This window comes from Anthonomus grandis, chromosome 7 (assembly GCF_022605725.1).
Source record: "Anthonomus grandis grandis chromosome 7, icAntGran1.3, whole genome shotgun sequence".
Classification (NCBI taxonomy): Eukaryota; Metazoa; Arthropoda; class Insecta; order Coleoptera; family Curculionidae; genus Anthonomus; species Anthonomus grandis.
The window spans coordinates 2977670-2994586 of record NC_065552.1 but is presented as its reverse complement, the minus strand read 5'-3'; the positions used below and the strand labels follow the sequence as shown (position 1 = coordinate 2994586).

Here is a 16917-nt window from a genome sequence, read left to right as displayed (position 1 = left end):
GTTTTCCTAATTTATTATTCACTCCACTCTTTAAGTTTACCTCATCCGCAGTCTTTAATGGTTCAGTGTCTTGCTGGAGGCCGCCTAAAATGAGGGCGTGCATGTCCAAATCGTTTGCCACCTGCTCGTCTTCTGAAGAGAGGTCCAGGTCGTCGTCTGGACTTTGCGGTTGCTACAAAAGAAGTAAGTTGGCTTATTATTATTTATTTATTCATGCCAAAAATCAATTTATTAATATACGATATGACAAATTACAATTCATACATTTTCCAACGCTTTCATATTCTAGTCGTACCAACATTTCAAGGTTGTCAATTGTTTGTATTTCGATTTTTGGTCACCTAAAAATATAATTTTTTTAAGTGACATCCTGAACAAAAAATATGGTTTTGCTGTATATGAAGCAGATTATCGAGTGCCTGATACCATTCAAATTTAAATATCTGGTAAATGTGTCATCTACAATGTACATTTAGGGACCTTACTTTTTTGGAGTCACAAATTTTCAAAGGCAAATAGAAAAATGGTAACTCCTGTAAATTTTACTTTTAGCATATTTACTGAATTTTTTGATAGTTATTTAATTTATGATGTTCACCAAGGAATACTACTAGTGAATCGAGTAGGGGGTAATTGCTTGTTGATTTTACAAAATTTTTATTACCTTTGTACATACATTCACTATTGCTCTTCATACAAAAAAGTTCCTTATTAAATTAAGTTGTAAGTTTATACATTATGGAATTTAGAAGAATTTTCATATTCCATTTAACCATTTAACTAGCAATTTTTTCCAAATTAAACTGTACACAGAACTACAAAAATCAATATTTTATCCAGTACCCGTTGTAAGACTACAGTAAAAAGCACAGGGACGTGTAATTTGATTGGTTTGAAGGCGTCTTGGCTCTGGCGTCTCCTCGAATTCAGCCGGCTCTCGACTCTCGAATTCTTTTCAGGAAGAAGAAGAAGAGTGGTTATTAGTTATTAATTAGTTAATATTTATTTGTTTTCGTTGATATTTATATTTTGTAGCTTTGTGCCTTGTTTGTGTGTATATTTTGAGAATGGATTCAAAGGCTGGACCCTCACAGGGAAAACCATGTAATTTATGTCCAAAGGTGTACACAAAGTTGAGATAGCTTCTAGTCCCAGAGAATGTCGAATTATTTGTCCAGTGTGTGAAGAACAAAATGTATTACAAAGTCATCGATTATTGCTCGAACATTTTGAAAAGCAGCATGCAATGAAAATTGAATTATCAATTTTACAGTTTTACAGTAAAGAAAATTACGAGTCATGGAAACAAACCGAAAAAATTGAAACTGCTTATTCAATACGTAGAACAAATATAGGAAATGATCATAGGGAAGTGACATATTTCTGCAATAGGAGTAATTTTAAAGGTAATATTTAAGTAAAATAATTGCTCTAGATAATAATAATAGTTCAAATAAAAAATAAAATTATTAAAAACATGTTTTTGTTCGAATTAAGTAAGTAGTAAAAATAGCTTTTCTTTAGCAATAATTACTTTTTAGGATATCAAGAGAAGTATAATAAAAGAACCGAGAAGGCAGCTGGAACAATAAAAATTAGAGGAATGTGCCTTCACAGTTGATTTGTCGATTGTACTTTGATGGGATTGTATCTGTTAAGTTTTGGAGGACACATGCTGGACATATAACTGAACCAAATAGACTACATCTTTCCACCTCAGAGAAAAATGTTATTGTTGAAAAATTGAAGGCTGGTGTATCTTCTGATAGAATTTTAAAAGATGCAAGGAACATAGACTCCACTGAGCTGCATCGAATAAATTTGATAAATTAAAATAATATCACATATTTGATAAGAAAACACAAAATCAATAATAAAAGGGATCAAAACAAAATGATAGCTGCTGCTTTAAAGGTGAAGAATGAATGAAGAGAAGAATGGAATGCCAGTGGAAAAAACTTTGCATTTATTTACCAGCAAGAAGTAAAGTAATTATACATAAAAAAAATTATATAAATACTTATGTGTTATATATTGATGGGGAATATGTGAATATATGGGTATACAAAAATCAAAACAAAAACTGTTGCATGTTGTCAATGATCCTATGCATATTTAAATGGAATGCCTAGATCTATCTATACATATATGTATGTATAGATACTGTATGTATATGCTGGTACATGTAATACTTTTTATTTTGATTTTTGTATAGATATAGTGTATCCAAAGTCAATTGGACCAATACATTCTGCAGCTGGCTTCTCTCTGAATATGGTGTCATTGTTATGAGTACTACATTTTTTTACAGGGGACTGACCAACAATATTGATTCAATTGACTTTGGATATTGTTTAAACATTTTTAAGAAATTAGTTTTCTCGTTCAAGAGAAGTATTACCTAGATTTATTGTAGTTGGTGTGGTATATCTGTAGGTTTAAATAAACAGATGACTGTTGGGTATAAACATAAGTACTTAGATATTTATAAAGGTGGAAGATTTATTTAGTGATGGATATATTATAGGTAACATGCATGAAGTGTTGAAGAAGGAAGATTTTGCTTGCTTAAAAAATTTTCAAAAATAATTTGCATGGATGGCACTCATAGAACTAATAGAAGGGGGATGGATTTAACAATAGTTTTGGTTAAGGATGATAGAAATGCTGGATTTCCAGTGGCATTTTTTTTAACAAATAGATTGGATCAACAGGCCCAGGAAGTCTTTTTAGGTTGTTCAAAAAATCTCAAAGAATTATTGTTTAATAACTTACAGTGATTATTTAAATTTAAGTGCACTAAGAGAGAAATTACAAGGTACTGTTGCAGCTGACTACTTTATGAGTTTTGATGACTCAAAGTACTTTAATGCATGGACGAAGGTCATGGGAAATGGACCAAAAAGACTTTTATGTACTTGGCATGTTGTCAAAAACTGGAATATCCAGGGCAAAAGGAAGATCAAGAATGATGCTCTGAGAAAGGACATGAAAAAGGAGATGAAGAGAATAATCAATGAGACAAATAAAGATAGATTTATGGAACTAGTCAATGTATACCTATCAAAGTTGCAAGAAGCAAATGAAATTGATTTTGTTAACTATTTGGCGAAGTATGTAGTACTTTTATTATTGGAGTAATATTTGCTTGACCTCTTTATTATTTATTTTAGGTATTATTTTCAAGATGAAGATAGAATATAGATGCGGGCCCATTGCTACCGAAAGAATGCAGGCATTAACACCAATATGGCTATAGAATAGAATCCCTAAATAATGTACTAAAAACCAATCAATTGAGAAGATCTGCTAGAGTTACAATAGAGAAACTACTGGATGGAATAGAAGAATTAGTGGATATCAAGATGTGGAAGCGAATAACAGATATTGAAAGACCAAATGCTAATAATTACCAGGATAGAGTTATTATCAGAGCACAAAGAAAAGCTGAAAAAATTAAAAATAAGGTTGAGGTAATTGTGGTATCAGAGCATTTAGGAAAATTCCAAGTAAAATCCGAAAGTAATTTTTACAATGTAGATGTGACACTAATTTGTAAAAGTAATTGTAGAACATTATATTGTAGAGCGTGTAAAATTTGTATACATCGGTATAAATGTGACTGCCCAGAGAATATGGTAAAAAATACCTTGTGTAAGCATGTGCATTTGGTCAGGATGTATGAGGAGCGTATGCAGATCAAACAGCAAATCTACTGGCTGAAAATTCAAAAAATTGAGACCGAACATAAACAAGAAATTGACAATTTTCTCCAAGGAACACTACAAGAAGCAGACAAATTAAGGGATTTAAATAACAAGGAAGTTAGATGGGCACATTTCAAAACATGGGCAGAATCATTAAATGATGATGTTTTTGACAAATTCATGGATAGTATTCAAGGGGCGGTGAAGCAAGCAGACAAGGCAAAGTTTAAATTTACCAACAAACATAAAATGGAGACACAAGAGTACTTTCCAACAAAACGACATCGACAAGTAAAATATTCTAAAATATATAGTTATATTCCAAAAAATTATTTTAATTATCTTCTTTTTTTCAGAACTAAGGGAAAGTATAAAGAAGACTATTTTTAGAGTTAGATTTTTATTTTATTTTAAAGTTGTGTAATTTTTTATTATTCATACATCCAGATATGTAAAAGCTTTTAGAGTTCTGGGGTTCCAGGTTCCTCCAACGCAGTTAACAATTGCGTCTAGTTACTCATCCGTCTTTATAAAAATAGTCATTTGTTGTTCCGAAAAATGTATTATTTTACTATGGCGTCTTGTAGTTTTTAAGGAATAAATATTATTTTGTATTTGTTTGTATATATGTATTTGTTTTATGTGGTAAAACTTTTGAAAATATACGTTTTTGACACAGTTGTTTGATTTATTTTTAATACATAGCTAGTTACCAAAACGAAATGAAAAAGAGATACTTATTGAGAATAAAATAGAATTTTATTAACGGACAAGCCATTTTACAATATTATGCTTATAGGTGAATATTCATATTTACTATTGACTATAAATCTTCCTTAAAAAAAATTTCTTACAAACAAACATTCTTAAAAAAAATAAATATCACAATCACATAGCTTAAAAAGAAGGAACAAGATACTACTTAGATACATTTTATTTTACGTTTAAAACTACCTAGAATAATGTTGAAAAGATCAATATTTGATTTAGTTATTACAGAGTTTGCCAATCTCGAAAATCTACTAATGGAGGAATAAAAACCATAGTTAGTTCGATGGTGTTTAACATGTAACAACCTAGCGTGTCTAGAATTTAAGCGAGTAACGTTAAAGCCAATTGATGCCAAGAGTTCTAGAGATTGGATCAAACCATTCACTACTCCATATAAAATACACAAATCCATCTGGTATCTTCGTTGAGCTAAAGTTTGCATATTTAAGAGCTTCATCAGATCATTATAATCGATGGACTCAACGGTTGTGTTCAATTTGTAAGCAATAAGCCTTAAAAATTTTCTCTGGATCTTGAGACTGATTTGAGACAAAAGTACTAATACAATAACCAATATAATTGATTATTATTGAAAAATAAAATATGTTTTTATTGAGAGAATATAAGATAAACACTTGTTTTAATGGTTTTTTTTTCATTAATTGCAGTAATAACAACTTTAGATTGAAATGGTTTAATCTGGTGTTAGAACTAAGTATATGCTAACTTTTATAGCTTAACTGGGAGAAAGACAAGAAAGATTAAAAAATAGTTCATTTGTCTAAGACAGATAAAATACGTTTTAATAAAATTTTCTCAAACAGTATAAATAAATAAATAATGGTTAAGCAAGGTTACCAAGGTAATAAGATACTGAGCATTTAAAACTTTGATTATCACAACAGCTAAAAATAATCATATTTTTGTCAAAATTCCTTTATTTTGCGAAAGGCGAATAGAACAGAAAAGATAACCGTTTTGAATTGAGCGCGAAATTATGACACTTGTTCTAACCAATCAAAACAAAACGTCCCTGTGCTTTTTACTGTAGTCTCTCGTTGTAACTAAAAGGTGTTTGACAACTTTGACAGCTTCACATTTTAGTTGCACAAAGAGAAGTTTTGAGTCATATTATGGAATGGCGGGATTTGGCAAGGAATTTGAATTTTTATTAAATGTTTTTCTTTATTCATAAGCTCTTTGCCTGCAGAAATTTTCAAAATGTGTAGGTTAGATTACTGTAATAATTTTCCACAATTGGAGCCGATAGTTATTGTCTATCTCATTTCCACTCATGCAGGCAAATGTCAAAGGCCTGTGACAGCTTAACATTTCGGTCGCACAAGGACAAGTTATGAGTAATAATATGGAATGGCGGGCTTTGGCAAGGAATTTGAATTTAGTTTGCTAGTTGATGTAAAACGTTTATTAATGCGTTGATTGTCGTTACAGGATAAGTACCTAAGTTATTGTGTTCAATTATTTATTTTCATTTTTGTTATATGATTTTTTTGTACTGGAGTTGATCCCATATATTAAATAACCCAACAAACCTCAAAAATTCATCAAATTGGACCTGAGAGACACCTTAGTGGTTTCAGGTCCATGGATAACATTGCCTCTATTGTCACTTTGAAAATTTTTGAGGACACAAAGTTATCTAACATAATTACTAAACTAGTCTCTGTAATAACAGTTAGCTACAAGTTCAGTGTTTTTTGGTTGAAAAAATGAGCTAAGGTTAAATGTGACATTACAGGTGGATGGTACCTATCCAACAACATAAGTAAGCCTCAAGTAAAACATTTTTTTTTGTAAAAGAATATGCTCAACACAATCAAAGAATCTCGATAAATTATAAAATGTGACCTAAGAATATAAGCCACCCTCAAATACCTTCTCGCACAAATCTATGCTGGCCAACTTCCGAGCTGGTTGAATGCAACTTCCTTTCATAAAAAATAAATGAATTAAGTCCAAAATACCCTTCAATCTGTGGCTTAATTCTAGATCTGTCCGAATGTATGAATTAGAGAAATAGGGTGATAATTTTCAACAATTAACTTAGGACTTCTTACCTTGGCAGTTTTAAGTCAATTAGGAAAAACTCCTAATGAAATTGCCAAATTTATTAACTTAGTTAGCGGCACTATAATCAGGTATTTTATGATTTTTATAAGTCGAATATTTAAAACAATATAATTAATACTTTTACTATTTTTTAAACCATCAATCTCTTGACCAACTTGATCATGGGCACAGATCACAGCTGCCTACCAATAATGCCCAATCACAAATGAATCATTAAAGAGGCAAGCATTGATTTGGTTAGGATTAATTTAAGTTTTTTGGTGGAACGAATGTTTCCTAACAAATAGGTAAATGTAAGGATTAAATAGAAAATACAAAGTATGTTAGATCCTAATCTAAAATGGTTTTGTAATGAATATGTTATAAAGGTTCAGATAAAGAGCTCAATGCCACAAAATGAATCATGTTGCCTTTGTTTTCCAGATCTGATTACTAATCCATACGTTTACGCAATAAAACCGTCATATAAGCCTCCGTCGAAATAAAAGTTTCTGACTCATATGTTATATAACCGCACAGTGGGAAGCCAATTTTTGGAGAGTTCTATATAGGGATTCTTCTTGGTAAAAAAATAAATAACGGAAGATTCAGTCTGTTGATCCTATTAATTTGTCACTTGTTTTATTGTAATAATAACGAATCCCAGATGTTGCGCCGCGATACAAAATAAACAGTTTTTTTTTGTTTTGTGTAATTTTATCCCACACAGAGCCCGATTCCAAGGAGACGTACATATATGTAATAATGCGAGCTGGTGACTCGTACATTTGTTAAAATAATCAAGTTAAATTAGAGCTAATTGCGTGACGTAATGCTTTTATTATGCGGTCAGAAATACATATACTAATTTCACTTTTTTCATTAGAACTAGAGGCTCAACAGGAACCAGAATAAAGCAAGAAAATTCTCTAAAAAATGGTTTTATTTTTTTTTTGGAAAACTGGATGGCGGCTCATTTATGTCTGTCTCACTCCCACTCATGCAGCCAAATGTCAAAGGCATTTGACAACTTTGACAGCTTCACATTTCAGTCGCCCAAGTTATGAGTCATGTTGTACAATAGTGAGATTTGGCAAGAAATTTGAATTTTTATTTAATGAATTGCTTTATTTGTGGCTTGTTTGTCTATAGATTTTTAAAAATGTTTTATGTCAGATTACTATAATAATTTTTCCAACTGAAGTAAAACAATCGTTCCTCTCAGTCTTACTCATGCAGCTAAATGTCAAATATTTGACACTTCAATTTCAAAAGTAAGTCACTCAATTGCTCTAATTGACTCGGTAAAGTCTTTAAATATTAAAGAGACCTTGGTCTTTCAACTTGTATATGAAATGGTAAGTAGCCTCTTTTATACCTTTAAAATACAAATAAAAACCGGCATTTTGACGTCTATCGTCATATTTTTACTTGAAAACTGAACCGGATAATTGTCTCACTCCCACTCATGGAGCCAAATGTCAAAGTCATTTGAAAACTTTGACAGGTTAACGTATAAGCACTGGAAAGACAAGTTATGAGTCATATTATAGAATGGCAGGATTTGGCAGGGAATTTGAATTTTTGTTTAATGTTTTTCTTTATTCATCATGGGCTGATTCTTTATAGAATTTTAAAATTTTGTAGGTTACATTACTGTAATAAGTTGCCCCCATTGGAGCGAATAATTATTATCTAGCTCCTTTCCATTCATGCAGGCAAACGTCAATGGCATTTGACAACTTAACGTTGCGGTCGCACAAGGACAAGTTATGTGTCATATTATGGAATGAAGGGATTTGGCAAGCAATTTGAATTTATATTTAACGTTTTTCTTTATTTATGTCTTTTTTTCTTTATATCTTGTACATAGAGATTTTTTTCTATTTTAAGTTAGATTACAGTAATATTTTTTTTTAAACAATTTTGACGTTTATGGTCATATTTTTTCCCAATTGAAGCGGATAATTATCTTGTGGCGGATGCGCATGTTGCAACCATCCGCCACAAACATGTTCAACCATTGCCCACCAAAGTCAGCGCAATTCGTGAGTTTCCGCAACCAACAACCTACCGACAGTTACGTCGCTTCATGGGGATGGTCAATTTCTACCGACGTTGGTTGCCAGGGGCAGCAACTGAGCTCCTGGCCAATCAGAAGAAGAAACAGCAAGACCTTTCTCCAGCAACAATTGGCGCTATCACCAGAGTTAAGGAACTCCTAGCCACCGCCGCTGAGTTAGTTTTCCCGGCACCACAAGCACCATTGAGCATGTCAGTCGACGCCTCGGATACCGCTATCGGCGGTGTCTTGCAGCAGCTTGTTGGTCAGGACCTACAAGCTGCTATCGCTTTCTTCTCCCGAAATCTATCCAAAACTGAGCAGAACTACAGCAACATCTACACCGACCACAAGCCTCTGATGTACGCATTCCAGCAACGACATGACTGTCAATCTCCAAGACAGAATCACCAGTTGGAATTTATTGGCCAGTTCTCAACAGACATCCGACACGTCAAGGGCGCAGCCAACGTCGTCGCAGACTGCTTCTCGCGTCCTGAAGTGGACGCCCTTGCCGCCCCTATCACCATCGATTTTGACCAGCTTGCTGACGCTCAGACCACCGATCAAGGCCTCCAGCAGGTCTTACAAGACCCCGCTAGCTCCCTACACCTTCAGCGTATTCAGCGACCTCTCTACTGCGAAGTCCGAGACGGTCGGATACGTGTGTACGTGCCAGCCGCCTTCCAACGGGATGTCTTCCTCAAGCTGCATACACAGTCCCATCCTGGATACGCCGCCACACTGCGGCTAATTTCCGAACGATATGTGTGGGATAACATGAAGCGTCAGATCAAGGAACGGTCGAGAGAGTGCCTACAATGCCAGCGTGCCAAAGTTGGACGCCACACCCACACTCCAGTGGCACCATTGGGAATGCCTGATGAACGATTCGCCCACATCCACATTGATATAGTGGGTCCACTCCCACCTAGCCACGACTATCGCCACAATTATCGACCGTTTCACAAGATGGCCTGAAGCTATCCCCATCAAAGAGATCAGCGCAGAAGTGGTCGCATCCAAGCTGTTGGAAAGTGGATATCCCGCTTTGGTGTGCCCACAACCGTAACTACCGACCGTGGCAGACAGTTTGAGAGCCAGCTATTTCGCCAGCTTAACACGACGTTAGGCGTCCAACACATTAAGACGACTGCCTACCATCCACAATCAAATGGGTGTATCTTAAAGCCGCTCTTATCGCCGCCGATGTATAGTGTCTTGGTCCGAAGCCCTTCCCCTAGTCATGTTAAGTCTTCGCAAGACCTTCAAGCAGGACCTTTCATGTACTGCCTCAGAGTTGGTATATGGTATGCCGGTTCGACTCCCTGGACAGCTACTGGTCCCTAGCACCGCTCCACCTGTTGAACATAGCTTTGACCAAAGACTTCGTAAAACCATGGGTGCTCTACGTCCAACAGCGACCAGTAACCACTCCAACCGTACCGCTTACACCCATCCGGACCTGCATATTACGACACGTGTTTATCCGGACTGACAAAGTGAAGCCCCCGCTGACACCTCCATATAGTGGGCCTTTCAAAGTTTTGGATCGACATGACAAATTCCTGACAGTGGATGTCGGGACTGTGCCACAACGAGTCTCGATGGATCGCCTTAAACCAGCCTATGTTCCAGCATCCCATAGGCTATTGGAGGAACATTCCTACGCCAACCGTTTGCTGCTCAACTCATGTCACCAAAACCGCTCGCAACCATCAGCGGATGATTGCATCCTCACTGGGGGGAAGCCCTGTGGCGGATGCGCATGTTGCAACCATCCGCCACAAACATGTTCAACCAGTTCACAGCTCCGGAAGAAATGCGGCAACACGGCGACCGGAATGAACTGTCAACGTCAAGGCCGTCAACGGTCACTCACTTCTTCTTCACGCCCAATTTACTCGACTTGACGAATTATTAATCTTCGCTAGTTTTTAGTTTGTATGTTTAGGATAAATAAATAGTTTTCCTAAAAAGAAAAACTGTGTGCCTTAATTGCTCGTCGCAATAGCCACAATCTCATTTCCACTCATGCAGGCAAATGTCAAAGGTATCTGACAAGTGTGACAGCTTAACATTTTAGACGCACAAGGACAAGTTATGAGTCATATTATGGAAAGGCGGGATTTGGCAAGAAAAATTAATTTTTGTTCAACATTTTTCTTTATTCATGGTTTGCTTATCTGTAAAGATTTAAAAAAATTTTTAGGTTAGATTACTGTAATAGTTTTCCCCAATTAAAGTGGAAAAATCGTCTCTCTCCGTACCACTTATGTAGCTAAATGTTAAAAGCGTTTGACAACTTTGATAGTTCATTATATACGCGCTGGAAAGGCAAGTTATGAGTCAGATCATGGAACGACGGAGTTTGGAAAGGAATTTGAATTTATATTAAATGTTTTTCTTTATTTATGGAATCTTGGCCATAGAGATTTTTTTTATTTTTTTAGGTTAGATTCCCGTAATCATTTACCCTAATTGGAGCGGGAAAATTTTCCCTCTCAGTCCCACTCACGCAGCTAAATGTCACAGATTCACAGATATTTGACAACTTTGACAGATAACATTTCATTTCAGAATGGCGAAATTTGGCAAGGAATTTGAAGTTCTGTTCTTGTATTACTTTGTTATGGGTTGCTTGCCTGTACAATTTTTTAAGTTAGATTACTATCATAACCCTACTTAACCGGAAGAATCGTCCCTCTCATGCAGCAAAATGTAAAAGTCGTTTGACAACTTTGACAGCTTAACATATAATCGCTGGAAAGACAAGTTATGAGTTGTATCATGGAATGGCGAGACTTCGCAAGAAATTTGAATTTTATAGAGACGTCTCTTTTGTCAATTTTTTGGGCCGTTGAAGTTTTTAGACGATTGCAATTAATTTTAAATTCCGACATTTTCTCCAATTAAAACGGAAATTCGACCGTCTCGGTCCCGTTCATACACTTTAAACGTAACTTTGACAATCAACTTTTAAGCCCATTTTGAACCAGTTTTGACGAGGCATAACGAGGAATGGCGGGTAATTTGAATTTTGTTTGGATTATTTTTTATAATCATTAATTACATATAAAATTAATACTGGATATTTTGTTTCTCCAGTTCATTTTACTGACGAAATTCTTCGATGGGTTATTTTGACATTCGCCGCCACAATTTGTTTTAAATGTAGTTAATTGTCCGTCTCGGTCCCACTCATGCAGCTAAACGTCAAACGTATTTGACAACTTTGACGTATCAACATTTAAGAACGAGCGAATGGCGGGAAATTTGAATTTTCACGTGTTTTTTGCAACCTACCTGTTCTAAATGTAACGAGTCGATCTGCAGCTTCCTGGCATAAGATTTGGACCAATCGATCGGCAAAATATTTCCGAAATTGCCGGTTATCGTCCACCACATTCTGAAAAAAAAATCAAATTTAACTTTACAAACAAGGAAAAAGTGGCGGCGGTAAAGGACCAATAAATTACAGACTGGGTTCACCTTTGTTTATACTAGATAAGCAACAATACACCTTTATGTTTAAATGGTAAATGTTTACCAGGGATAAACATAATCATTAGAACTTCAAAGAAACAGACGAAATTGTGCTGCCTGTAAAAATCAGATGGACTAGGCAACTATAGCAACGACAGCGTTGTTGTCATATCGAGCAATAATATGATTGAACAGAAAATATATAATCTTGTTTTCCTTATTGGCTCCTTCTACATAGATCAGCAAGAGGAAAAGGGATGGGAAATAATAAAAAGGGGGAAGAAAGAATTTTACCTTCGTGGAGCAAAATATAAAAAGGGGCGTCCAGACTTTAGGGCGTCGCGACGGCCGTGAGTGTGCGAGCGTCCTGGCGCCAAGGGATATAGAGAACGTCATGAAATCGTTAAGGAATGAATTTTATTTTGCTGTTGATATACATAGGAGGTGGATGAATTATTGTGAATTTTTCATGAAGGAGGAGGGAGAAGGAAGGATATAGTCTCCATATATAGAAACAGAAATTGAAGGGGAGACTTTAAAAATGACGTCATTTTATCTGGAGTTTAATAAAAAAAAAACAACTGGGTCTATGGGCTTGGAAAAGAAATGAAATTTATTATTACATATTCCAGGAATACATGTAATAAAATAACACGCAATGCCTGGAAAACTTATTTTTTTCCTTTAAATCCCTGCAATAAAAATTAGTAATTTCAAATTATTAAGTTAAGTTTTTTTATTAGAATTTATATATTGTTTTTATTTGCTTTCCATAAAATGTGTCATTTTTTTAAATTACATAATAGTAAAATCAGATTTTTTTATTTAGAGGTGTATTCTTTCAAATTAAAAATAAACAACTTTAATAAAATGTGGGTATTTTTAAACTTTAAATAAATCTCTCATCACTTTTCAGTTAACGCATCAACTTCCGTAATTCTGCGAATAACTTCAAAAATCGCGCAACAGATCAGGTTTAAATTTCCCGCCACACACCATCCAAGATGGTCGCCCCCGTCCTTGTCGTTAACGTCAATGGAATTTCTGTCTGATCATTACAATACAATACAATACAATACAATCGCTTTATTGTCAAAAAATTATAAATTTTGTAGACAAAGCTAATATAAATAAATAAAAACATACAAGACATTTAGATTTTATACAAAATAGGTAACCTATTGTACATGGTCAAATTACTTATACAACTAAATGTTTATAAAGTCAGAAGTTGATATTAAAAAGAATATAAAACAATACAAAAATGTAAATTAGGTAAAAGAAGTATACAAAATAAGTTGAAGTTAAATTACGACTATTATCACAATATAGGTATAACTAATTCTAGGGATGGAGACTATAAAGTAAATAGGGCCAGTGTGTGTGTGGTATTTAAAAGGAAAGATTAAAAAAGTCTTCTACTGTGTATAAAGCCTTTTCCAATAGTAAAGCTTTTAAGGTGTGGCGAAAACAGGAAAACGTTGTCATAGATTTAATCGTAAAAGGAAGATGATTGTGCATTTTTTTTGCTCTATAGAGTATAGAAGTTTTTACTAATTCCGACCGTGGGGTTGGCAGATAAATATCATGCTCTGCTTTTCTAAGTGGATAGTTATGAGAAGGCCTCTTTGGAAATTCTGACACATGCTTTCCGATTAAGCAAAGAGATTCAAATATAAACAGTGAAGGAAGAGTTAATATTCTATGTTTTTTAAAGTATTCTTGGCAGTGAGCTGTACTGTCCAGTCCCAGTAAATAGCGTATCGCTCTCTTTTGTAACTTGAATACGCGCTCAAATTCAGTGGCACAGCATGAACCCCAGAATGGAATGGCGTAACGAAGAAGTGACTCAAAAAGGGCAAAATAAACTGATTTAGATGTTAAAAAGCTTAATTCTTTGGAAATAGATCTTATGGCAAAACATGCTGAGCTTAACTTTGTCGATAAGGTGTCGATATGAGATTCCCATTTTAGAGAGCTGTCTAAAATTAGTCCCAAGAACTTGACAGATTCAACAATATCCAAACTGGTATTTTATAGAGTAAAAGGTTGAATGGTACTTTTATATGATACAACCTTGGTTTTAGAGATATTAAGGCATAGAAGATTGGAATCGCACCAGGACTTAATGGTAAGTAAATCGTTAGATATAGTTGCATGCAGAGACGTGATATCTGGAGTGCTCCAAGTAAAGCTGGTATCGTCGGCGAACAGACAAATTTTGCCGCTGATATTCAGATTGGCCATGTCATTAATAAATATGTTATCACTACTTGACGACAAGAACCAGGCAAAATCTTTAAAACCATTAGGAACCCATAAATAAGATGACTATTTCTTTGGCTTTCGGGTTACACAAATGGATCTAGGGCAACTTGAACCCAAATGAGGGACACTTGGGTTTTGGCCTGAAAAGGGTGCACTTGTCGGATACAGAATCCTATTTTAGCTTAATTTAGTCGCTTGCGTTTATATTAATTTTTTTATTCTTTTATTCTCTTCTGTCTTAATCTTATTTTATTGTAATAAAATCCGTGTGTTATTTAGAAATCGTTTTAATTATTTTTGAGTTTTACAAATAGGAGAAACAAAATAGGGCCCAAAACTGAACCTTGCGGCACACCACATTCAATTGGTTGGCATGAAGATGTTGTCGTATCAACGTTCACGAGTTGACTTCTCAAACTAAGATATGACTTAAACCATTTGAGAGAAGATCCTCTAAACCCATAGTGTTCCAGTTTGTTAATTAAAATATTATGATTAACACAATCAAATGCCTTTGAGAAATCGCAGAAAACCGTAGCTGTGGAGTGTTGATTGTTTAGGCTAGAATAAACACTATTTAGGAGCGAAAACATAGCATCACTGGTGCATTTATTTCTCAAAAATCCAAATTGATTCGGTGTTAGAATTCTATATTTAAGCAAAAATTACAAAACCCTTTCTTTATCCAGTCTTTCAACAATCTTAGATAAAGTGCTATTGAGGCTTGATCTTTATCCCCTCCTTTATGCAGTGGAATAATAATTGCTGTCTTAAGGCAGCTTGGAAAGATTCCCCTCTGAAATGACATGTTAATTAGGTTCACCAAGTGACTTAAGGTGCAATCAGGCAGATTTGCAAACATTTTGAGAGTTAGGCCATCTGTACCAGACGATGATTTATTTTTTACTTCGTTAATTGTACTTCGAAGGTCGGTGAATGATACAGGGGTGAAAAAGAAACTTTGCAGATTACCATTAAAAAGATACGAAAGTGGATCGTGAGAAGGTGATATGGTGGTCATTAGGTTCTTAGCCACATTTACAAAGTAATTATTGTTAAGGTCTTCCGGTGAAGTAGTGATAGGGCTAGGCGAGGAAGATTTATTTCTCAATTCGTTAACAATAGACCATGTTTCTTTAGACACATTACCAGAATCAGTAAGCCTTTTGTTATAATAGGCATCCTTTGCAGCTTTTATTGTCTTGTGATAAGCTCTGTCCGCTCTGTTTTCCACAATTACGTCAGGCGATGACGTAATTGTGGAAAACGTCGCTGACGGAGAATTTTTTTAGATGCTATAATGAGCGCATGTTTTTTGCTGATATACGTAAGCCACAATTAGACCAATGCTTATGATGTTTAATTTTTATAGGCCTGAAAGGAAAGCACTTATCTGAAATATTTGATAAAGTCCTTGTAAATCTAGAAAACTCATCATCGATATCATCAGAAAGAAAATCTCAATTGCACTCAAGGTACTGATTCTTGAAATTTAATAAATTCTTGTCACCAAAAACACGGCCTAATCGACGTAAAGTATTTTTGTTTTTAGATTCCAAAGAAAATCTACAAATCAGTAGTTATTCTGGTTGGAGAGTTGATGTGCATTTCTAAACCCAATGAATCAAAAATTGACTGCAGAGACTCTTGAGCAGCACACACACTGGTGAAGTAAATGTTAAAGTCACCACATAAAATAAATTTACTTTTTATAGGTAGGGATTCCAGCAAGCTCAGTAGTTTTTGGCAGAAAATCAGCACATTAGCGTCCGGTGATCGATTGATACAAATAATGTAAAGGTCAAGTAAAGCGTTATGAACGATGGAAAATTCTTTTTCAGATAATAAGATATCGAACTTAGTGACCGCTACAAAGTCGTTGTTGGTAGACATAATTAAGGTGCCGCCATGAGAAAAAATACTTCTATTGAACCTAGCAATTGTAGCATAATTTTGAATACAAATAGGTTCATCTATGTTTAACCAATGTTCGGCAATGGCGATAATTTCAGGAAATTTAAGTTCTTCTAATAGAAGGAATAAATCGTTGGTTTTACGTCTTGAGGACTGAGTATTTAAAAGAAAAACACTGGGCTCGCTATCTTCCGGCTTTACAGAGGGTGCTAGATCCTCTGGTCGCGTCACATTACTTAAACATTTTTGTTTCTAGATAGAATAGGAGAGCACATGCATTAGGCAACACGCATTTCTTTATATTTATGTTCTGTGACTGACAGTTTGTGAGTGTGTGATTCTTGTCTGGACTGGTTGTAGGTTGTATTAAAAAAAACATGGTGAAATAAAATGTTTTATTCTTTGTGTTACTTAGTGTTTTTTTTAATAAAGTAACAAGCTTATAGTAGCCTGTCTAACGTACTCTAGACTAGCATTCTACACTTGTTTAGAGGAAAAATATGATTTCTCCTAAAGTAGAAAGTCACTACTGCTGGTAGGTATTTATCGATAAAATAAATCGTATTCAAAAATCCTTTCCATTTGACCAAGAGGCCGTAACGGACGTCGTTATGTCATTAAAGAAAACCGGTATAGTTC

The 16917-nt window shown here is 34.8% G+C and overlaps 1 protein-coding gene and 1 long non-coding RNA gene across 3 annotated transcripts in view; one reads left to right on the top strand and one right to left on the bottom strand.

Moving 5' to 3' along the window:
* The window catches only part of LOC126739016 (fasciculation and elongation protein zeta-2), a 72353-nt gene that overhangs the window by 18109 nt on the left and 37327 nt on the right, over positions 1-16917 (bottom strand). Inside the window, exons 4-5 of the mRNA XM_050444547.1 lie at positions 11917-12019; positions 41-172 (exon numbers count right to left, since the gene is read on the bottom strand). Coding sequence (XP_050300504.1) covers positions 41-172; positions 11917-12019 — 235 coding nt within the window. The remainder of the gene's footprint in view (positions 1-40; positions 173-11916; positions 12020-16917) is intronic.
* Positions 64-16688, top strand: LOC126739023 (uncharacterized). 2 transcript variants are annotated; one of them, XR_007661524.1, is made up of 4 exons: positions 85-183; positions 15737-15839; positions 15917-16030; positions 16080-16688. It is a non-coding gene; the product is annotated as an uncharacterized LOC126739023 (long non-coding RNA). The 2 variants fall into 2 exon arrangements; XR_007661525.1 differs by lacking the exons at positions 15737-15839; positions 15917-16030; positions 16080-16688 and adding exons at positions 841-1406; positions 1542-2429 and having other exon boundaries at positions 64-183.